This window comes from Electrophorus electricus, chromosome 23, assembly GCF_013358815.1.
Source record: "Electrophorus electricus isolate fEleEle1 chromosome 23, fEleEle1.pri, whole genome shotgun sequence".
Classification (NCBI taxonomy): domain Eukaryota; kingdom Metazoa; phylum Chordata; class Actinopteri; order Gymnotiformes; family Gymnotidae; genus Electrophorus; species Electrophorus electricus.
The window spans coordinates 11,797,153-11,821,506 of record NC_049557.1 but is presented as its reverse complement, the minus strand read 5'-3'; the positions used below and the strand labels follow the sequence as shown (position 1 = coordinate 11,821,506).

The 24,354-nt window shown below is 45.3% G+C and overlaps 1 protein-coding gene across 2 annotated transcripts in view; it reads left to right on the top strand.

Moving 5' to 3' along the window:
- trabd2b (TraB domain containing 2B) overlaps positions 1–24,354 on the top strand; it is a 56,004-nt gene continuing 31,650 nt past the window's right edge. For both annotated transcript variants that reach the window (XM_027032064.2, XM_027032063.2), the window contains exons 1-2: positions 1–390; positions 3,172–3,741. In XM_027032064.2, the coding sequence (XP_026887865.2) occupies positions 283–390; positions 3,172–3,741 (678 nt within the window). In that variant the 5' untranslated portion in view covers positions 1–282. The remainder of the gene's footprint in view (positions 391–3,171; positions 3,742–24,354) is intronic.

The window sequence follows — 24,354 nt, the reverse complement described above, 5'->3', positions numbered from 1 at the left end:
TGTGGCGCCACGCTAAAATACGCCCGCGACTGCTGGCTAGCTCGAAGCACGCGGACTCAGGAACATAACCCAAACTTTCTTCTTTAAGTTGGAGCGAGAGAATGGCGGAAAAAGAAAATGCTTCGTGCTTCTCTTCAAAGCGGCAAGTTTAAGCCGATAATTATAACCGCCAGGAAGCACTCTGATTACTCCAAACGGCGAGGATTATTCTGTGAGCACGAGACATAACAGGAGAAAAGTGTCGCGGGCGCTGTGCACGCTCCAGGCCGGTCGGGTCTCGCCATGAACTGGCCTTTAGGATTACGAGGCTTGCTGTGTTGTGTTTTTGTTCTGGTAGGATCGTCCCGGGAGGCGCGGGAGAGAACAAGGCAATGTGACAAACCGAAATCGGTAAGTTCGTTTTTGTGCCGTTTTCAGTTTACCTGGCGTCGGTGACCAGTGACGTGTGCACAGAACACAACGAAGGTAGGATTAAACGGTCAACCGCGAGTCGTTTGTGTTCGGATTAAATGTCAAAATGCATAAGGTCAGAAACAAAGACAGTGAACAATTCTGTCAAATAAAATGTGCAAGGTTTATTATTATTATTATTATTATTATTATTATTATTATTCATAAGATATTGTAAATTTTGTTGATACAGTAAAGGTAAATTTGCGCGCCGTGGCGCACTCCATTAAATATCTTTGCGAGTACCACAATTTGAATGAGAAATTATTGCCCCAATTTATGAATAATCATAATATACCAGCCTATAATTCCACAGAATCTGAAATTATTATTATTATTATTATCATCATTCGACAGAGGCTATAATTGTCTGGGTGATCCGACACACTGGGGAACTGTTGCCTTTATAAATTAAAATTGTTCCAGACGCCTGCGGCCAATTGTATAAACAGAAGTCTGGTGATAAAAAAATAAAATTAATGCCAAATGAAATATTTCTTTCTCTTATGTATATGCGACAGAAGAAGTACTCCGATGACTCGATGGAAGATACATGCGTGTGGAATAGTCCCAGTGACGATTTTCCCCCAGAGCGTTTAAGTGAAATCTAACCTACATCAGAAGAGCATTTGATCAGATTATGTCGGATTATAAACTGGACTGGTTGCAGGACACGTGGAGCCCTCGCGCGATTAGTCAGACGCTTTCATGTGGCCGACGTCGTGTAGCAGCCGTTCTCCTCAGTCTATCAGCGTGAGAATTATACGTTTTGGGAGATGAACAAGACCGTAATTGGAATCATATGTAAAATGCATTATGCATGAGCACGAAACGCACAAATTCTTTAACGCACATGCAACGTCACCACAAATTCTGTAGCAATAGGTCTGATTTCATTACTCTTTAAAATATTACTAGTACGCAGCATTTTCTAGCATTCAGACCGAAGACTTATCTTTGAAACCGTCCTGCTTGTTAAGCAGAGATTTAACCAAGTCATTTCCCTCCGCTCAATTTGTACTGCGTCAGTACAGCTCTGCTTGCACTTAGGCAATTTTCTCCTAAAAAACTGAGGCTCGATGAAATGGGGTCTGCCTTCGACTGTCATTGATGAGGCCTATTGTTGTAATAGACAAAACGACCAGGTTTTTCCAATTTATGATGCTCAGTACAAAGATGTCTGAGCAATTGTTATTACACAAGAGTCATTTCATATACCCAAACGTCTCAATTGCTCGGATTTGGAAGGTCGAGATGTGATCACTACAGACGGAAGATGACAAAGGTTTAGGAAGTCCGCACGTTTACTTAAAAACACATTCTTCAAATAGCTTTTAAAGAACCGATGACTTTAATAGACAGGCTTCGATTATGATGAATCCGGATTTTATTTTCCTGCTAAACACCCGATTTTCCGGTAAAACCGTTAAACGAACTCACTTAAATTTTGCAGTGGGTTTAATTTGACCACGCACGCGTTCCCGCTGAGTCGGTGGAAATACCTGTTTTCTGTTTAGTAAATAAGAGCCAATTTATAATGAAATACAATTATATGCGTCCTTGCATCATGTACTCACACACGGAAACGCCTCGAGTAAAAAGTATGAAATCGGGTTACACATGAACCGAGTTATGTAAAATGAATAGAAATCCAATACACCTCGTTTTCATTTAAATTCCATAAAACTGACCAATATAAGGCTTGAATGGTAAATGATGAACTCGGCGCTTTTGGCCTGAGCGGAACGCGCTAAACTGCACATTTAAAAGTAGAGAGGCGGTGCTGTAGCGCGTGGCCCGTGTAAGGGTAACCCAGGAAAGGCGAGCGCGAAGCCTTACCTGCGGCGCACCGACGAGCTGGGAGCTCTGCGCTTACAGCGCCGCAGGCACTCGGTTTCTCTGAAAAGAAAAACGTACCTCTTAAATCTCCGCATGAAGTGGGGCCTTGTAGTCAGTACACTCCTCGTTTAAAATAGTACGTGCATGTCAAACCAACCTACAATAATCATCACAGCAGTAGAACAATAGTCTAAATAATAATTGCCTAATAAAAAGAATACATTCATGATTTAAATAGCTTTTATATTCTTTGCATACTTATTGTATTTCACTACCATAAAACAGAGCTGAACAATATATCTTATATGTTTATTGATACTGCGGTACTGAACTTCCCATTACAGATATTGATGAAGGTCGCACTATTTAAATGAGCTACATTTGGTAGTGGGCAATGGACGTCACAAGACGCGTGACGTCAGATGTACCTGGCGAGTGTTTGAATGATTCAAGGAATTTACAAAAGTAAAAAAAACTTAAAATTAGTTAGAATTATGCGGGCTGGTCTTTATCAATATCCTGTCATGGCCTCGCCTGGGGGGCTGCGGAAAAAGTAGAATTTTGAATGTCTAATCTAATCTGTTTAATTTACACCCGAATTGTGTCATATTTTCTAGATCTGTGTTCTGTTGTAGTACATCTCTCAGTCTCATTTCTGGCAGTATATCAGGTTAACAGTATTTTGGACTCTCACCTATTGGCACTGGCTAATGATACTTTCCCAAGTAGGCAACTAAGCAATTCTGAAAGCCACTCTGGATGAGTGTCTGCTAAGTTCCATATATGTACATGCGAATGTCCTGATCTTGCAGCTTGGGTGTAGATGTTCTCCCCCGTGAGTCAGGTCACTTGGTTCACGCCTCCCCCACCTCATCTTTGCAGCAGAAAGAGATGAACTCCTTCCTGTGGACAATAAACCGTCCCGCCCCGCTGCCCCCGTCCTACCTGTTCGGGACCATTCATGTCCCGTACACCCGTGTCTGGGACTACATCCCCCAGAATTCCAAGCAGGCCTTCCACACCAGCTCCAGCGTGTTCTTTGAGCTGGACCTCACCGACCCGCTCACCATCTCCAAGCTGACGAGCTGCCAGCTGCTGCCCAACGGGGAGCGTCTGCAGAGCCTGCTCCCGCACGACCTCTACCGCCGCCTCAAGCGCCACCTGGACTACGTCAGGCACATGATGCCCCTCTGGATGACGGCGGACCAGCGGGGGCGTGGCCTCTACGCCGACTACCTCTTCAATGCCATGGCGGGGAACTGGGAGCGCAAGCGTCCCGTGTGGGTCATGCTGATGGTGAACTCGCTGACGGAGTGGGACGTGCGCTCGCGCGGGACCCCCGTGCTCGACCTGTTCCTGGCGCAGGAGGCCGAGCGCACAGGCAAGCGCACTGGCGCTGTCGAGGAGGTGGAGGAGCAGTGTCACCCCCTCAACGGACTCAACTTCTCTCAGGTCAGGGGCTGTAGGTGTGTGTGTGTGTGTGTGTGTGTGTGTGGTAACGTAGACGAAGGGTGACATGAAAAGTGAAAACGGAGGGACTCTTAAGTTCACGGGCTCCAGAACAGTCAGGCGAGTGGTAACTTCCACGCAGGGTAGCTGAGAGTGTCATGACAGTTTAACACTGTTCATGCTCACATTACGGACCAGATCGCTCACATGATTGCCACCAGACACACTAACACACCGCACCCTGAGCTACAACCCGGGGTTTTTACAATGGCTGTTTCTTTTCTTTATTTTAAATAGAGGGCTAAAATATAGGTACATACAGACTGATAGACCTGAGAGGATGGATGAGTGGTGAAGACAGGAACGAGGCAATGGGACGCTTCCTGTGTCCAGCCAGGAGAGACTCTCGCTCTGCTCTCCAAGCTGGTTGTTTGTAACCACAGCCTGAAAGACAGACGGAATAACCTGATTACTTGATGACATAAAGACGGAGAGTATGTGGCGTTTGTTTCTCCATGTGGGGGCCAGTAGGGAGACTATTTATGGAGCTGTGGAGCATAAGGTGGAGGTCAACCAGGCTGTGGAGGTGCAGCACAGCTCTGTCCGGAGTACACACACGCACGCACACACACACACACACACACACACACACACACACACACACACGCACGCACGCACGCACACGCACGCACGCACACGCACGCACGCACGCACACACACGCACGCACACACACGCACGCACACACACACACACACACAGACACACGCATGCACAAGCACGCACGCACACACACACGCACACACGCACGCACACACGCACACACGCACGCACACACGCACGCACACACACACACGCACACACACACATGCACGCACGCACACACACATATGCGCTGCAACCAAATCTGAGAGGCAGGGCCCCCACTGTGTCGAGTGGCAGGGCTCCTGTGCTAATTTGAGAGGCTGCAGGAGCCACACAAACTCTCAGATTTCATCTGAGCTTCCTAACGATCATGTCAAAGGGATTGTGGGAACTGTAGTATCAGTGCAGGGTAACAGAGCTTCAGCTTTTTTAATCACAAGCCGAGAGAGAGAGAGAGAGAGAGAGAGAGAGGAGAGAGAGAGAGAGAATGAGGGATGTGGGAGGGAGAGACAGAGAGAAGGAGAGAGAGAGACAGACAGAGAGAGAGAAAATGAGGGATGAGGGAGAGAGGGGGAGAAAGAATGAGGGAGGGAGAGAGAGAGAGAGAGAGGGAGGGGGAGAGAGAGACAGGATGGGGTTGAGCTTGTGAGACAATGGTGTTTCTTGATGAATGTATTTTGATTACTGTACTGGAATGTCCTCAAAAGATTTGCCCAGAATGTCCAAAATTCGAGTGACTCTGAACAAAACCAGTGGTATTCAAATCTGCACCTCAAATCCATGCCTAGCCAAGGATTTTGTAAATCACTTGTAACTGAACCACTTCATGTAATTGGTTGGTCACATTGTCATGACATCTGTCTCCTAGGTAATGAGAGGATGGAAAATGAGTAGGAGCCAGACCCTGAGGCCTGTGATTTTAGATTCCTCCAGAATAAACAAACATCCTGATTGTGACTGTAGTAGTTGCAGCTCGTTATTACAGGGTTTGGGGCGATCTTCTTCCTCCCACACCTTTAGAGTCATGTAACGTTAGTTCCAAACAGTCCACAAGGCACCCTGAGTGTTGTTACGATGGCAGCATGGCTAGGTGTACAGGTGCCGCTGCAACACAGACAGCCAGTGACTTCTGAGGTTTCTCTCTGTTATTGAGCTGTTTTAATCTTGGCTCTAGTCAGGAGCTTTCTGAACTTGCAAATGTCCTGCATACGTCCTGCAGACGGGAAACGGGATGGGCGGGGAGAGCGATCCCGCCGTGTGCGTGGGGTCTCGGAGGTGGAGTTCGGGTGGGATCACGTGTGCTGACAGACAGATAGCAGGCGTGAGGGAGGGAGGGTGGAAGGAGAGGCTGTGTGCTCCAGGCATGTTAGCATGGCCCAGGAGAAGACGGCTGTTTTCACCTTCCTCTGACTATTGGCCCTGTTGCCGCTGCCAGGTATGCATCACAAAATCACAGTGGTTGATGATTCACTGGTTGCCCATGCTATCACCGTGGAAACAGGCGGAACTGGGGAGAGTGCGCGTGGTTAGTGCGGGGTCAGTGCTCACCCTGTGTGGCTTATCTCCATGTCTGCCCAGGCAGATACTCAATGACAGTGGGACTTAACAACCAAATCAGTTGTTCACACATGTAGAAATCACAGTTCATGAGTCAATGGTACAGTTTGCAGGAGACTGGCCTATGGGTGGGGCCAGAGGCCAGATAGCTCATCTCTATATAGGTGCTCTACAATGCAGGATTCAGGCCTTCGTAGAGATTAGCTCATGCCATCTCGGCAAGTTGGGTTCATGTCACCTTATGTAGAGACTAAAACTATATAGAGCTATATGATGCCCCTCTGTTCTGTAAGACCATTCATAATTCATAACCATTCCTAAAATACTGAAGCTCAAACATTTTGTATGTGAGGGTGGCAGGGTATCATGCCACTGCTGCCCTGTTCTAGGCTAGGGTCAAAGGTCACAACCTTGTAGATAGTAACTGGAGCCTGTGCTTGAGGTGAGAGAGAGTGGCTACTGTCTCTATTCTGTCAGTGTCCTTACAATGGCATCGTCTCCTCCAGCCTCAAAATGTCAAAGAAGCCAATCACAACAGCCTATTCCCCACTCTCAGACAGTCAAAATCTTTAAATAAATCTAATATGCAAAAAATGTTTGAAATTTCCACTTGCATTGGCTGACAAACCAATGCAGTATCTCTCTCTGCTTTAGTTCTGTATTTTTATACAAGGCCTATTAACCATTGCCAGTATTTGCTGCGTCTGTTTCTAACACACCAACAATTCCGACTGTCTTCATCTGATGAAGGCAGTTAGCTGCTAAACTGTGTTGATGGCTCGTGGGTGCCTTCACCGTGTCCACAATGAATTTACCAGAAATATTCAGAGATGCTCCGGGGCAATAACCTTTTGTGTACTGAAGGGGTTATTATACACGCGAGAGCAATATTAAATAAGTAGAAAGGCATGCGTGCGTGCAGTCCTCGAGATGCTTATCGCTCTGATCTCAAACAAACCACTGCGAAATGCCTCTTCAACACATCGTTCTCGCGGACACCATCACACACGACCTCACTCCACTTCACTCTGTGCTCGTCGGTCCGTTTCTCTCACGTAAATAACGCGTTTTACACGACGGAATTGAAAAAGCCTCTGACCTTTCTCTGCATGTAAATATTTACATTCCGACGTTTCTATGTAATAACAGGCTGCGCGGGGCCTCGCGGGACCTCGCGGGATGCGAGCGATGGGAGTGGGATGGAGAATGCAGCCCGTTTGCTCTCTGCTGGATAATCACGGCTCTGCAGTTGCCAGCAACAGTCGTCTGATCTGTAGGCCCAGATGGTGCTGCGGACCGTTTCACCTTTTAACGCGACATACATGTTTATAGATTTTAAACACGCCCATTTCTTAGAACCAAGCCAAAGCATGCTGAGTTTAGTTACGAACAATGTTGAAGACCCAAGGTGGAACTAATTACTTAGAAGTACCAAAATCTTACATATTACACAGCACAAACCCAAACAAACCAAATACACTCAGCTGTCATGATGATTAAAATGACTTTATGCTGGGCACCAGCTACACAGTAGGAACTAATTAATTAAATGTTAATAATCAGTAATATGTCTAAAGTATACACTGACTTGTTTCTGCAAACAAAACAATGTCCAGATAGCTAGTTCAGTGCATAATTGTGGTGTTTCTTTAAAAAGCATTGACTTACTTTGATACGATGTTTACATGGTTTAGTGCACACAGGAATGCCATCCCAAAGCTTCCGTAACAAGATGAGAACGTGTGAGTTGGGGATCAGGAACTGCACGAGGCATGCCTGATGTCTTAATAACCATGTAAATGAAGTCAGAAATAGTCAAGTGAGATGGCAGTCAGTTAAACTTTCTCACTGCCATATGTCATAAACCTGCTGTAGTAATGAGGAATAATTCAATGAGTAATTACTTTCACAACAGACACTACAGTCCCACTATAATCAGACATTTAACTGACGTGATCTGATTAAACTCCGAGTGTTAATTCAGTACTAGAGTTTTGCTGTGTAGATTTAAGCAGTGATGTTATCTTCTTACACAGCTGAATTGAAGCTGTGTGTCTGTTTTGTACTGAATTACTCATATTGGCATAATATCAGTCAATAAATATTTCCACACACTGACCAAAACTTTGCTATCATCGGCATAAGTCTCACAGAAAGTCTCACAGAAAACTCATCATTGCCAAAGTATCAATTACAGCAGAGGTTTCTGATGTATGCCAAGATCCCAGCTCTCCTTTAATCTCCTTTAATCTCTTCAGTATACGCTGTAGCTCGACAGTGTGTAGAGGCTCTGCTGTCTCAGGTCTAAGAGCCAGACGTCTCCCTGAAGCCTGTAAGGAAAAAGTAAACCTCCACTCCCTTATTTCAGATGTCTGCTGGAGAACCCAAAATCAGCTTTCAAAATTTCCAAGCACAAACATGGGTAAAAGTGGCAGGAAGCCCTTTATCGGCCAATCAGCTGGCCCCTTCAGCATACACAAGGCGGCTCAAGCGCCACTCTAATCACTTAATTGGCTCCTGTAATGACTTAACTGCCCCCTGGTATCCAGAACCACTTAAACAATTTTACAGGCCTCCTGCGTGAAGCAATTCCCAAGCGGTGCAAATCCCAGGCTGGGACATACAGGGCGTTCACCTTCGCTGGAATCGAACCACTTACCTACATCAAAGAGACGTCTTGCCCCTTGAGTGCATGCTTCACCAGGGACCGCTGTGGGGTCTGCTCCTCACCCATGCAGGGGTCACTGTCTGGGAGTGACAGCAGGCTAAAGAACTGGGGACAAGTTCAGCTACAGAAAACAAATGCGGAGAAAAAAAAGTCAACTCTTGAAAAAGTGAAAACGGCTTGAAAGCAAAAATCTCTTAAAAGCAGGTGATATTTTTTTTCTTAAAATTAAGATTATACTTTAGATTATACAAAATAGATTATACTTTAGAGTATACCATAGATAAATATTTTTTCTTTTTAAAATGTTTGTTCCTATACAGCATTTACTTATATATATATTTCCATGTTTTACGAGACTTTCTTTATAATACTATCAGTGGATACAAAGGGACTGGATTGAGCTTCATTACAAATAACAGCCAAAGCACCCAGTACTGACCATGTTGCACTGATGGGACAGTGTAAGACTGTACAGTATAGGCAGTGTAAGACTTCTACTGGCTGTGATGCTTTTGGGAAACTCAGAACTGTTTGTTTTCATAAGATACTAAATTAAACTTCAGAAGAACTTAGAAACTTTTTAGGAAAATCCTACATGGCTAATAAATATGCTGAAAGTTTGGTATTTTTTCACATATATATTTTTTAAGTTAATAGAAATAGATGAATCCATATTCTTTCGCGTGGTGGCCTTCTATGGGCTGATCAGATGGTTTCATCCTGCATGGCCAAGGGTGCAGTCATAGCAACGAGGAATTCTGCACATTGTGGTAGATCGTCCCGGAGCCCCGAAGCCTGGAGCCCGGAGCCTGGAGCACGAGTGCAGCACAAGCGTGGGGTAGTGGAGAAGGCAAAGTGCAATTCCACACAGTGGCGTTCCCAGTGCCAAGAACAAACAGTTCCACATGGCAGCATTCCCTGTGCCAAGAGTAAGAAATTCTTACAACAACATTCCAAATGCCAAGAGCAAGCAATTCCACACAGTGGTATTCCCAGTGCCAAGAACAAGCAATTCCATACAGTGGTATTCCCAGTGCCAAGAGCAAGCAATTCCATGCAGTGACATTCCCAGTGCCAAGAACTAGAAATTCCACAGAGTGGCATTTTCAGTGCCAAGAACAAGCCTGGAGTTTCCCTTTAAGATGCCCCTCCCTGCATTCCTCTGTGGAGTGGAACTGTGTGGAACACCAGTCAGCACACAGGACCTTGTCTTCCTCCCATCAGTGTTGTCAGGGACAGCATATCCACCTTTATTTCTGTTTACTTCTCTACATCTGGCTCTCCCCACCCCCACACATGCTACCTTTCCTTGAATTCCTTCCGAGTTTGATAAACATCTGAGATAGAAATTACTTTCATAGACGTCCTTCACTCAGACACACACAAGCACACACAAATAAACACACACACATCAGATTATCCTAAGGTAGTGTTTTTGATGTTATCAAACACACCTTTACCTGAATATGATGAGATTACCATCCGGTGCATTCCACATGGCTTTGAGCAGGTCTCACTGGCAGAAAGCAGGACTCTTGTGCAGGTGTTTATGTTCCCCAGGCCTGCTCCTGCTCCCTGGACTCGTAGGAGCTCTCAGTGCAGACCTCTGACTCACCCCCAGTTTAATATGATCCATACTCTTCCCAGAGTCCTCTGGTTCCAGCTGGGCATCACACGCACACAGACACACACAGACACACACACACACACACACACAAATGCACAGATGTGCATACATATACACGGAAGGTGAATGAGAATGATTTTGACCATGTCTGAAGTCCATACCTGTACCACTGAATACCAAACTGAATACCACACTCTCTTTAGTATGAATACCATACTAAATACCACACCCTCTTTAGTATGAATACCATACTGAATACCACACCCTCTTTAGTTTAATAGTAATTCAAACTTAGTCTGGCTAGGTCATATTCCCAATATTCACCAGACTCATCAGTTTAAATCAAATTTAGTCTGGCTGGGTCACATCTGAAATGTGCCAAGATAGTGAGGTCTAGATTACCCGATAGATTGGCACATGAGCACATCGTAGTGCGTTTCAGTTCTTAACTCATATATACTTCAGAGAGGGGTGAGGAGTGTAAACTCAAATATGATTCTACATGCAGCATTTGTGTGTTTGTCTCTGAGTTTTCTTGTCTCAAAGAGACAATACATGACAATGAATGAATGAATAAATAAACAATAAACAAACAAACGCTTCAGTAAACCAGGGGTCACATATAGATGTTTGAGAGCTGTGTATGAAGCGCTTTCCCTGCAGGCTACATGGAGCTTAACCCCCTCAAACCACCAAAACACTGAACCTGTTCACCTTCCTTATCCCCGGCCATTTTCAGCACATGGCTCTTCTGATTTGTCTTTTAACTTCCTGTTTACGTTAGCCGCTATTAGAAAATGGTGTCAAAATGGGATCAATGCTTCCAGCAGCAGGCTGAGAGTTTAAAAGTTGTTTCCCAGTTTATTTCCAGCTGGGTCAACAGCATGAAAAACTGGGCCGAAATAGCACTTGGGACATGTTGGGGGTTGTTATGGAAACTTAACTAAGTAATCGTTATCACTAAACCAGAGGTTCAAAGATCACATTAACAAGATGTCGGTGGCATTGTTTCGCCAGTGTATGAGGTGAACGACAAGTTCATGCAGACGCCATAAATCTGACGGTTCCCTGAACGGTGAGCTTGAGAAGGAAGTGGACTTGAGTGACATTAACAAGGCCTGAAACAGCCAGACGCTGGTACTGCTCCACCACTCTCTAGAGGGAGGAATTATGGGAAAAGGAGTGGAGTGTAACCTCACACGCTCTCTCTCCCAACCTTGAAACCCAGAATCAGAGTTCAGACGCTGACTGTTGTGGAAGGGCTAGTACAAACGTGCTGCCTCTCAGTGGAGGGCTTGTATGGTTCCTGGTGCATCTCAGCAGTCCCGCCTGGATGGGTTCAGCTGTAGCGTGTCTCAGACCACCATGGCTATGTCTGACAGGTTTCTGAGGGGGCTGGAAATGAGCAGAGAATTGGGTTTGTGCCCTGTGCTAATGCCCATTAGTCACTGTGGCGCACACACATATACATGGGGGAACTGAAAGAACCCGTTTCTGCTGTCAGCTGTACTACTGGTGGAATGACAATTTTGTGTGTATGTGTGTGTGTGCGTGCTGGCTCTGCATATCAGCTAAATATGAAATGAGCAGTTTGATTCATATCCAAAGCTCTGAGAATAGATACACTTTAACAGAGAAGCAACAGTTTTTAAAACCTAAGAGGCAGCACTCAAGACACCCCACACACACACACGCACACACAGAGACACACACAGCAAAGTCTGCAGTTCATTTGTCCTTCAGTTTAAGTGTGCTTTTCTGCTAATTTAAATGTTTCTCGAATCATTATTTACAAAACTACACAGATTATTAATATTCTGCTATCTGCAAAACCATCTTAAAATCACCAAAGATTAAAACCATTTATTAATTTGGCTAATAATTCACAGCCAAAGCAATTGCGTTAGAAGTGGTAAAAACTTTTCAGACAATATTCAATCTGATGATTTTTGTATACAATAACAATAAGCGAAGCGTGTTAATCTGGGAGTGGGTCAGAGCAATGCATGCTCAGTAGCAAGACTGAGGCTAAACTCCACATGCTGGAGTCTGCATGGTGGGAACGTCTCCCTGGGAGTGATCATGGACAAATTACGCTGAGGTGAGCGGAGCTTCCTTCAGCCGTTGAACGGATGCGCCGGCTTGGTTTGAAAAGACAGTACCGTATTGGCATGTGATCAGCCTCCTGTTCACTCCTGAAGAAAACAATCTTTCCTTTCTCCCGTCTCCACGCTTCCTTACCCTCCTCGCTCCCTGTTTCCTGTCCTCTTCTGTGTTTTCCTCTCTCCCTCCCCCTCTCATTCTCTCATTCTCTACATCTTTCTCTCCCTCTCTTGCTCTTTGCGCCCTTGTGCTGGAACAGTTTAAACATAATATCAAACACATGGCAGCGTTTATAGAAGGCAAATGGGTTGAGAAATCAAATTTGCTTAAAGATTCCAACCCTGGTCACCCAGGAGCCGTTACCGTAGAGACCATGATGGGCAGCTGAAATTATACAGCCTCTCCAGAACAGAGCGGGAGTGAGGGTGAAAGAGACCAACAGAGAGCGTAAGAAAGAGTGTGTGTGTGCATGTGTGTGTGTGTGTGTGTGTGTGTGTGTGTGTGTGTGTGTGTGTGTGAGAGAGAGATATCAGTGTGAGAACCAGGGCAGACACTGGACAGGGTGCAGAGCTGTTTCCTTCTTCCTTGTGTGTGTGTGTGTGTGTGTGTGTGTGTGTGTGTGTGTGTGTGTGTGTGTGTGTGTGACAGTGAATGACAGTGTTGGGGACGTATTTAAAAGCATGCAGAAATCGGAAAATTGATGTCTATGTGTGTATTAGTTAATTACTGGTAAATAGCTATACATACAAAGGCTATTCTCTCTCTCTCCCTCTCTCTCTCACACACACACACACACACAGCTGTGCCTTGTGTATTGGCCATGTCAAAAGAATCACAACATGAGTCAATCTAGAGAAAAATCTAGAGGAAGAAAGGTGGGAGAAAGAGAGAGAGAGAAGGGGAGAGAGAGAGAGAGGCCCATTCAGATAGGCAAGTTTAGTTTGGCAGTAAAACAGCTGTGTGTAAGCAGATGGGGTAATTGGTTTCTGATGCCCCTGTCAGCTCTCTGCCAAACCACCTGCCCAGGGGAGGGGGGGTTGGGAGGGTCAGAAAGAAAGTGAGAAAAAAGAGAGGAGCAAGAGAGATGGAGAGAACAGCATCTTATAGTAAAAGAATTCCTGTCTTACTCAACATACCTATTAGCCTCTCCACATACTGTCCTGATGTCCCGAATGTCTCTTGTAGGGACTACCCACCTTCTCTCTCTGCAGCCGCACGGTGAGCTCCTGCGGGACTTTGCCAGAAAAGCTGCGCTGTTCCCTTTCCTGGGTGCAGACCATGTCTGTAGGGCAGGTGTGTGCAGGTAACAGCCCCGGGTAACAGCCCCGGGTAACAGCCTCGGCTGAGGGGAAGCTGCAGGACTTTTGAAGGCAGAAATACCTGTCAACTCGGGAAGACTCGGGGAGGGGGAGTTGAAAGACAATTTGAGGGAGAGAGAGGAGAGACAACATGAGAGAGAAAGAGACAGAAAGAGAGAGAATGAGAGAAAGACAGAGGGAGGGAGAGGGAGAGGGCTAGAGAGAGAGAGAGAGAGAGAGAGAGAGAGAGAGAGAGAGAGAGCACACACGTGCGCAAGAGAAAGAATGAGTGAGAGAGAGAGAAAGAGAGAGAGAGAGACTCCTTGCAGTTCTTAGAGCTTGGCAGTAGCACTGGCTAACCCAAGCTCATGGCCATGGGGGGAATGACTTTTTAATGTCTGCTAACGAGAGAGATACTTCAGGGCAACAGCGTGTGAGCGAGAGAGCGAGAGAGAGAGAGAGCACACACATGTGCGCGAGAGAAAGAATGAGTGAGAGAGAGAGAGAGAGACAGAGAGTGAGATAGAGAGAGAAAGAGAGAGAGAGCACACGCACGTGCGCGAGAGAAATGAGTGAGAGAGAGAGTGAGCGAGAGTGAGAGTGAGAGAGAGAGCACACGCACGTGCGCGAGAGAAAGAATGAGTGAGAGACAGAGAGTGAGCAAGAGAGAGAGAGAGAGAGAGAGAGAGAGAGAGAGAGAGAGTGACCTGACAGACAGCAGGCAGCTCGGCACTTAGCTCACCCTGCCTGAGTGGAACCTCTTCACCACGGCTCTGGTGCGCTGCAGAGTCAAAGTTCCCACTTTGTTCCTGGAGTTCACATCCACCGCCACCTTACTCACTCTTCCTTCTTCCCTTCCTTCTCAGGCAGCAGTGCTGAATCTATACTGTCACATTCTGACATGCCATTCCGAGTCTCACTTATTGGCACTCCTCCCTGTCAGAATGCACTAAAAACAGCTGATGATATTTCCAAATCGTAGAAGCCCCGCCAAAATGTGGTGTTGCTAAGGTTAGACATACTTAGTAGCAATGGGCCTGGCTCTAAGATGACCTCACCTTAATGGGCCTAGCTCTAAGATGACCTCACCTCAATGGGCCTGGCCCCAAGGTGACCTCACCACCCTTTACAAAGACAGATTTACTGGCTTCTGCAGTGAAACACACATAAACATTTGCATGGTTTACCATGTTTTAACGCCAAAGACTGAAAACATCTCAGACAGTACCGTTTCAGGTGACCGTAGGGTCAGCAGCATCTGAAACAGCAAACAAGAGGTGAAAGGTCAAGAAAAGAGAGTGAAATCCACACTTGTTCATTCCTGTTCCACACAGGTTCAGTCGTGCTTCTATCTGTTCAACTCTGTTCTGTCCAATTTTAATGCAATCTGTGTTTTCTCTGTATTCTGTTCGGATCAATTTAGGTTTATTCCAGTACTTTCGCATGAAATCATGGCCCTGACGTGTACCTTATTCATTTGAAAATTTGCTCTTGCTGTGCCAGAGCACACTCCTGACTGTTCGTAAAATTCCCGACACTCAGAACGCGCTCGGATGAGCTAGAACCCACGGTGGACAGTCAGGGTGGATGTGGGGAAAACAGGTTTATTCATAATTTATGTCTATATTGTAGAAGGAATATTCATCTATTGACGGTCTCTTGACACCGTAACATTTGAACTATTTAAAGCTTCTCTCTAACCAACACAGGAACACTAGCCGGAACCCTGACCTTCCCTATTGTGCTCAGGAGTTGCGAATGTGAAAGAAAATTCAAACAAAACTATTGCCTCACATCTAAAGTAATGGTTGCTCTTCTGAAATAGGTTTTATAGTCATGTTTTAAAGAGCATTTATGACACTACAGACTTGCTTTGCTTGCTGCTGCTGTAAGTTACTGTAGCTTCTCTTTTTACGGCCTGGCACACTGCAGCATTCTTTAAACCCGGCAAGATGGAGACAGCACAGGAGACCACAGATGAGAAAGTGCTTGGCTCTCAGCAGTTAATGGTCTTCCATGCGAGACTCCCAAACTGAAGCAGCGTCCATCCAACCCTACAAGAAAGAGAATTAAATATTAAACATGTTTGGTACTTGCGAATGGTGGACAGAACGACTCAACCGGACAGTGAGGATGTCAGGAGGGTAAGGAGCTTACTTACACTGCTTGGCAGACCAAACGTTCCCTGTGAAAGTAGGCAGGAGGCAGGAGGTATGGAGGTATGGAGTGAAAGGTCAGGACTCTCAGAATCACTCATGAGAATCACTCCTGAGACACATCCTGAGAATCACTCCTGAGAATCACTCCTGAGACAGGTCTCTGCACAGGGAAATCCATCCATCTGTATGTATGTTTGTTTCTTTCTTTCAATAATGACCAACGAACCCCCCGTGTAAACAAAGCGGATTCTTTAGGATGACCCCACAGTGCAGAGGTTGTGAGTGGAAAACTGCTGGGCTGCTATGCTATGCTATCTCTCTCTCTCTCTCTCTCCCTCCCTCCCTCTCTCCCTCTCCCTGTCTTTCTCCCTGGTCCATGCTGCTATCGCACAGGTTATATGATGTGAAAACGTTCATCCTCCACCATCCAAGGCTGAACAGGGACAGCCATCCATTAGCTGCAATAAAGCAGCACCAGCAGTGTCTTCTCCAACCGAGCGCTGACCCCATGCCAAGCACAGCAGGACACCATCCTATCCAAACAAGGCCTCAGGAAGAGAGAGAGAGTTTTCAAACTGCTTCAAATTAATATGGGATGGTCTCTGTTAAATCAATGAAACTGTTAAATGCATTCTTTTAACTGTCAGGCTGATGCTTTATGCGTTGGCAACCCTGTAACTAAATATGGCCTTGCCATGTCTTTTGTGCTGAACTGAAGCTCTCTGACAGAATGTAAGATATATGTGAATGGTATTTTCATATGAGAGTGAGAGAGGGGGGGAGAGAGAAGGAGGGAGAGAGGGGTAGAGTGAGGGAGAGAGAGGTGCTTGTGAGTGTTATTTTTATGTGAGATATAGGAGAGAGGGCAGAAAGGAGTGTGTGAATCATATTTTCATGTGTGAAATAGGAGAGAGAGAGAAAGACAGAATGAGGTGTTTAAACGAGAGCAGAACAGGGGTCATTTGAACTACATTACCCATGGAGGTTAAAGTGGGAGCGGAGGGCTATGAATGGCTCTTTAACACGTTTGTCTCTGTAGGATAGCGCACAGCCTGCCGCAGGCACTACTGCTGTGGGGAACTCAGAGTGGCTGGAATCAGAGAGCCATCTCCGTTAATGCGCCATTAAAACCTGCCGCTCGGAGTCTTGACCGAGATCTGCTGGGACACACTGGCTAACTCATGAAAAAAACTACACACATACATACCCACCCACCCACACACCCACACCCACACCCACCCACCCACACACACACCCCCCAAACACACACACACCCTCACACACCCACACCCACACCCCCCCACACACACACCCCCCCCCCACACCCACACACAGTGTTGACTGTCTCTTTCTATCTCTCTCCCATTCTCATTCTCTCACTTTCTGTAACTGGCTCTCTTCTTCTCTCTCACTCTTTTCAAATAAAAACAGAAGTTTCAGCAGTTTATGTTTGGTGGATACATCAGGAATGTCTGTTGGTTCGTTTTTGTGGCTGGCTGGTTACGGTGCTCTGGACTGTCGGATTGTAGTTGCTTAAGCTCTGGTTAAATTTTAGTGGATCCCAAAGCTGGTCTCACGCAACGCTCAGAGGTTTCAGGCCAGTGCCGTTGTATCTATATCCGTGCACTAGTTTTGAGTTGGGTCACTTGGGTCGGTCTCACATCGTACTTCTTCCCAAAATGTTCTGCACTGAACTCCCTTATGCACTTGCCCTTGTTTTGACGGCATGTCCTGTAGTTTGGATATCAAACAACAGCAACTCCAGCTCATGTTCCTGAGTCTCCACAGGCTGCCGACGTTCTCAAACTTCACTGATGAGACGATCTTGAATTTCTTTCGTTTTTAAAAGAGAGTGTTGCACTTCCAAGGAGAAATCCCTTCTCCTCATTCAGTGGGAATGTTTACACAGTGCATCATGGCAAAGGTGCCATTCAATCTCTCCTCCATTCTCCATTTAATTTACTCATAAATTATCTCCTTTTGAAAAGCGAACCGTGAGCCGGTCTCTGTTCAGGCCCAGGCGAGTGAGTGGGTCTCTGTGTGTGGGTGTGTGAGCGGGTCTCTGTGTGTAGGTATGTGAGTGGGTTTCTGTGCAGGCCCAGGCGAGTGAGCGGGTCTCTTTGTGTGGGTGTGTGAGCGGGTCTCTGTGTGAGCGGATCTCTGCAAGCAGGATCAGCCTAAATGCCCATCAGCACCTATCAGTGTCCACCATACAGGCAACTATAGAAGAGAAGAGGAAGACTTACAGTAATGCCATATGCAGCTTCTGTGTTTATCAGTTAATAGATTTGTTACTGTGAGACATTAGTGTGATGTAGGGCAATAGAGTATGTTCTTTCTCTCTCTCCCTCTCACTCCCTCGTTCTCTCTCTCTTCCATTCTATCTCTCCCACCTCCCCTCTCTCCATCTTTCTTTTCCTCACTCCCTCTCTCCCCTCCTCTCTTCCCCTGTCTCCTTCCATCTCTTTTCCTCTCACTCACTCTCTCTCTCTCTCTCTCTCTCTCTCTCTCTCTCTCTCTCTCTCTTTCTGTATAAGAGGATCTGAAAAGAAATCTGGGCCTGTGTAAATGAATCCAAACCAGAGCCACTAACAAGAATGCCAAGCCTAACAGGGATTAAGAACTCCTCAAATGGCCCTTTGTCTGTGTGTGTCTTGACTGTGTGTGTGTTGAGTGCATGTACGTGGGTGTGTGTGCAGCATGCTGACTTTACTAATATTTCTGTATGTTTATATATATATATTTCTGTATGTTTATATATAAATATATATAATATATATATATTGCACTAAAGACCTTGTGTGTGTGTGTGTGTGTGTGTGTGTGTGCGCGCGTGCGTGCGCGTGTGTATGTGTGGGTTCAGGCCTGTGTACACTTGTTTTTAAAACATGGGAATCAATTGGTTCTTATTATTTAGAGGGTAAATCCCAGATCACAACCCACAGTCCCTAACCAAAATGTCCAGGTTCTATTTTATCCTTCAGGCTCCGAGATGAAAAGCAGATGAATTTAAGTGAGCGAGGCGGGGGGGATGGAGAGAGAGAAGGAGAGAGAGAGACTGAGAAGAAGAATAGAACTGATAAAACCAGGGGTCCGAACAGGGCAGAAGTTTCAGACACACGCATCCTCAGACGAGTCCATAGCATTGGCTGAGTGTGTGGGGGCGGTGAGGGGCGGGGCAGGGAGCTATACTGACCAGCCCAACATCCTTATTTTTGGCTTTTCCTCATGGAGAGGTCACACTGGTGAGGTCTGTACTCACAACTGAAGGGGGTACAACTTTACTGCCGCAAATCGCAGGAAACCATTTTACATTTACATATGGAGGATGTGATGTCTTTGCGCCAATCTCACTGGGGTTGCACATTCACTAAAAAAGTTATGAGACTGTTAAATGTTTTGTAATTATATAGAGCTCTACATAGTTAGCGCTGCTCTCCTCTAAACTCTCAAACCTTCCTCAGATGTTCCTCGATGGTGTCTGGCTTCAGTTTACACGTTTCATGCGGCTTTGGTCGCTCCCACTCAGCTCGTGTGATATTCTCCTTCATTTTGTATATGCGGCCATCTGACTGACATCTGCACACCTCTTTCTCCTCACTGGTTAGCAACTGGTATGATTCACGGAGCTTTTTGGCCTTGAGTTGAGAAATTTCCAACTTGAGCCGCTAAGAAAAAAAAGGTTGAATGAGCGGAACCTGTGGAATTTGCATCTTCCCGCAAGATCTAATGGCATTTGAATAAGAATCCAAGAACCATGCCGAACATGAAATGCCAGTCCTCAGACGCAGTGAGTGGACGTGTCTTTACTGCAAAGCAGGACCAGTAATGACATTTTTATGATGCTGATCGTGTAGGCTATGACACGTGTACTACGTGCTAAAGACACAGCAGAAGTAAAGCTGTCTGTGTGTGTGTGTGTGTGTGTGTGAGAGAGAGATCATACCTTCCTTCTTCTAAGACAGCAGAGTGGTGTGTGTGTGTGTGTGTGTGTGTGCATGTGTGTGGAAATGCATAGTCATGTTAGATGGCATGTTCATCCCTCCTGCTCCTTTGTGTTGTTATACAAAGGCCAAACCACTCATCCCTCTTTAAACATAACACACATACAAAAAGAGTCAACAATCTACTACTCATGTGAACCTGTAAACTGTGTATATAACAGTAAAGCACACTCTCTAGGACACTGAATGCTGTCAAATGCCTTAACGCCCAGGAGCTCCTGGGCGTGTTGATTCAGAGCTAACTCTCAGCACCCAAAGTGGACTGCAGTGTTTAAAATAGGTTTTCCACTGTTTATAGTGTTGTTTTAATAATAATAACTTTGATTTATATAGCACCTTTCTCACATTGCTGAAGTATATTTATGCTTCGGAAAGGAAAGTCAAGAAGTTAAGGCCGGGTTAGGAAGTGATGACGATGATGATGATGGTGAGCATGGACGCACACACACACACACACAGACGCACGCACGCACCCGCGCACACACGCACAGACAGCTAGCTGAGATCAGTGGAGGAGGGCCTATTTTGGCCTATTTTGAATGATTTTGGCTCAGTCACGGTTGTCCTTTCCTTGGCCTCACGCCCCAACACAGCCTTGCTAAATAAAGGGATTTAAAGGAATTACACGTCCCTTGATCCACATCACGTGATCAGTGTGTAGGGAATATGAAGGCTCTACTTAGGGATCCCGTGGAATGGAACACAGTTTAACGCTCAATCTTGATACGAGATCGGGCATGCAAAATGTTTAACGCCATCTGTTGGTCATGCACGGTAAAATCCCTTGGAGCATGTGTGCAATAACGATCAGGTGACTCCAGTGTATGTCCCCACGGTGCAGGTTTATGAGTGTTAATGACATGTGCATACATGTATACAGTCTGACTGATAAATCTGAGTAAGTGTTCTTGGTGTATCAAGCGTTCTGGATACTGACATTAGACCTTGTATGTAGCTTCATTTGTCATTCGCGTGCCAAAATGTGCCAAGGTGTCCAACACCACCACCACCGTCCTTGTGAAGTCTTTCCGAAACATGGGTACAGAACTATATATTACACAGTGAACCTTTACACCAAAGCCTGCGGTTACACTTGATAATGTAGGGATAGATTGCAGCCTCACTGCTGTTAGATTCCATCGTGCCAACATGTGGCAAAGACACACCGCACCTCGGCTCGTAAAACGCAGAAGCTCGCAGTCGCGGTGGGGAAATGGTTCAGCCCACGACGTGGGACTGTCAGCTTAATTCTGACGGGCGTAATTCTCCGTTTCGCTTACTGAAACTGACCGCTGCATCTCGTTTAACCCACCACACACACTCAAGCGCTCGCGTTCTTTCGTGAAAGGTTCCCATGATATGTACTGCCAAAGTTCCAAACCAATATCGGGGAATGACTGAGTGTGTGTGCAGCCCTGTGTGGATGTCGAAAATGCTGTCTTGGGAGGTTTACAAAGAAGAAAAATCCTTATGTGTGTGTGTTTGTGACGTGTGTGCGCATCAGTCTGTATTTATAAAACAGTAGTTCTGTCTGGATTTAGACACAAACGCAGCTAACGCAGGGACCATTGTATTACAGAAATACCACGAGCGGAGGGGTTCGCACTACTGTTTTTATTTGTCTGTGTTTTTCCTAATTTGCTTCTTTTGATGGAATTAATCAGTGAAACATACTACCCTGCATGGAATGATGTGTCAGCATATGGAAAACATAATCGAGATTGAGAACGATCAAGAAATGTTGAGAGTGAAATGAATCAAGCAAGTATTTACAACAAATAAGCAAATGTCTAATAAACAGTTACAGGCTTTTCCATTATATTATAATATTACCTCCATGAAGGAATAAGAAGTATTTTCTATGCCCAGAACCATTCGGTGGTTGTAAAGTGATTAGAATTATTTGCCAGTAACGGATTTTAACGGTCGCTGCAGAGTCCACGCCAGCGTTTCCACAGCCCCACCCTGATCCGTCTCTCGTCAAAATGGTAAAAATATGCAGAATAAACGAACATCAAAGAGTGTGATTTTAATAACCTTTAAAATACAAGGCAAATTCTTCTGGGTTTAAGTCAGTTTATTTTAAAGTGGGAGAAACAAACACGCAAGCAGCAACATGGAAGGAAATGCAGCAGCACTGTGGGACGGTCATGGCGGCGGAAGTGACCCTTAAAAGTATTAGTGAGCTCACACTATCTTAGCTACTGAAGAAAAAAAAAACACTGTACATGTCAATTAAAATGAAAATGACACGTTCACTGCTTTAAAAATGACGAATTCAAGTGAATTGACGGAAAACCCTGAAGTGGCTTCGAAAATTCCAGAAAGTTGCCCAGTAGTCAGAATTGGGAATTCCGACTGGTAAAAAGCTTTTATGGTAGCCATTATACTGAAAACTGATCCTAAAAGTATTACTAAGTATTACTACTATATACTATACTATTACTACTACTATATTAAAAGTAATCTTGTCTATTAACAGTTATTTCTAGCTAGCAGGTGCGTTTGAATAGCTAGCTAGTCACTGGTTCTATTTCTCGTTTTACTAGCTTGTCATCTCTCCGGCTAACTAACCTAGTTACGCTAGTTAGCTTAGCAGTGGTCATGATGGGAAACGGAACTAGCTAGCGTTAGCTAAATAACGAACATTAGAAACTGCACTGAGCTATTAATTACAGCAGCTAGCTCGCTAAACGCAAACGTTCAGTTGTTATTATTGTTGTAAAATCTACCTCCGTCAACTTCACATTCAGGATCCTCTATAAATGTCCGCAGTGCAACTACGTGGAGTAGTTTTAACGTTTCGTTTAGTCAGTTAGCTACTAAGATAGCTAGCTAGCAAGGCTAGCTCATGTTAGCTAATGTCAGCTAGAATGGTTGAGGTCATTGTACTTACCCTGTTTACTTCAGAGGCTCTTGAACACATCTCTTTAGATTCTTTACATGTCCATATTGTTGGAAAAGCAGTAGTGATGAGATCAAGTCTTCGTGTGAGACTGGCTCTCCACATCCCGTAGCTGTAGTGATCCTCAGGTGTGAAACAGCACTACAGGTCCTTTCCGATGTGCCCTTTTAAACTTGACAATTTTTGTCCTTTTTGATATTTTGGGATCTTTGGGCTATTTGTGCACAGGGGTCCCACTGTACATTGAATTTTTGCAGCCAAAGAACACACCTTTTTGTCATTTTGCATCACCTACAGTTCAACTTCTTGAGCTGTTGTCCACCATCTACGTCACACGGATGACGTTTATGACAGACTCTGAAGACAGCGGGTGAGGGTAACACCGATTTTTAAGTCGTATCCCTTCAGTTTGTTATATAAAAAAAGTTTTATAACTATTGATGGTCACAAAAAGAAACTCAGCTTTTGCTGTATTTATGTGTTTGACACTTTCATATCAGCTTGTGCTTAACCTTTAAAATCCAGCAGTAAAATGTACATAAAGCAGACATCAGCCGAAACATTTTGTCATGACAGAAAGGGGACAGAGGGCATAAAGTCTAAACACTGGGGTGCTAACCCCCGTGTAGTTTACCCTTGTGTAGTTTAGACATGTTTTGAATGGACACCTCCAGCCAACTTGACAGCTGCAAAAGCAACCTCTGTAAGAGTGGCTTTACGAGTTTAAGAGGGCAGAGTGGTGATGGATGGACATCAAAACAGCTGGGGGTGTATCAGTGGTTGCTGAAGGCTTTCAAAAATGCTGTAGGGTGTACAGAGAAACAAAAAAGAAAGACAGAAAGCTGCAGAGAGATTGAATGAATGAGTGAGTGAATGCTTTGGATGTTATTCTTGCTCATTAAGACCAGCTCAACCTCACTCACCATCTTCCTGTTCATATTGGTGTCTCTCTAACTTCATCTGCTTAGGTGCCTCCATCTATCCTGTCTCTCTGTGCGCCTCCATCTATCCTGTCTCTCTGTGTGCCTCCATCTATCCTGTCTCTCTGTGCACTTCCATCTATCCTGTCTCTCTATGTGCCTCCATCTATCCTGTCTCTCTGTGCGCCTCCATCTATCCTGTATCTCTGACTATCCTGTCTATCCTGTCACCTATCTGCATGCCTCTTCCTATTTTTCACTCATTTTCCTTCCTTTCTCTCTGTCTCTCTCTCTCTCTCTCTCTCTCTCTCTCTCTCTCTCTCATTTTTGCGACCAAGTGACAGAGCCACACTCAAAACCTCTGCGTGAATCTGATCTGTGTGCACGTGAAGAGGAGATGTTCTGGAAATCGGGAGTGCCTCTCACTGTCCGTCGGATCCTAAGATCAGCAGCTCTGGCTGTCCTGCTCTGCTTTCATCTGTTTCTGATTCCCACCCTCCTCCCTCTTGTGTGATTCAAGTCTGGAGGGGTGGAGCTACAGGCAGGATAAGGAGTGACACTTTCCGATGGTCTATAGGAAGAGAGCTGGCATGATCTCAACAGGACAGGGCCTGCACACATCTTTAGGTATATGACAAACATGTTCTTCTGTATGTGGGTTATGGAGTGTGTGTGTGTGAGAGAGAGAGAGAGAGTTAGAGTGTGTGTTTGGGAGAGAGCGAGAGGAAGGGA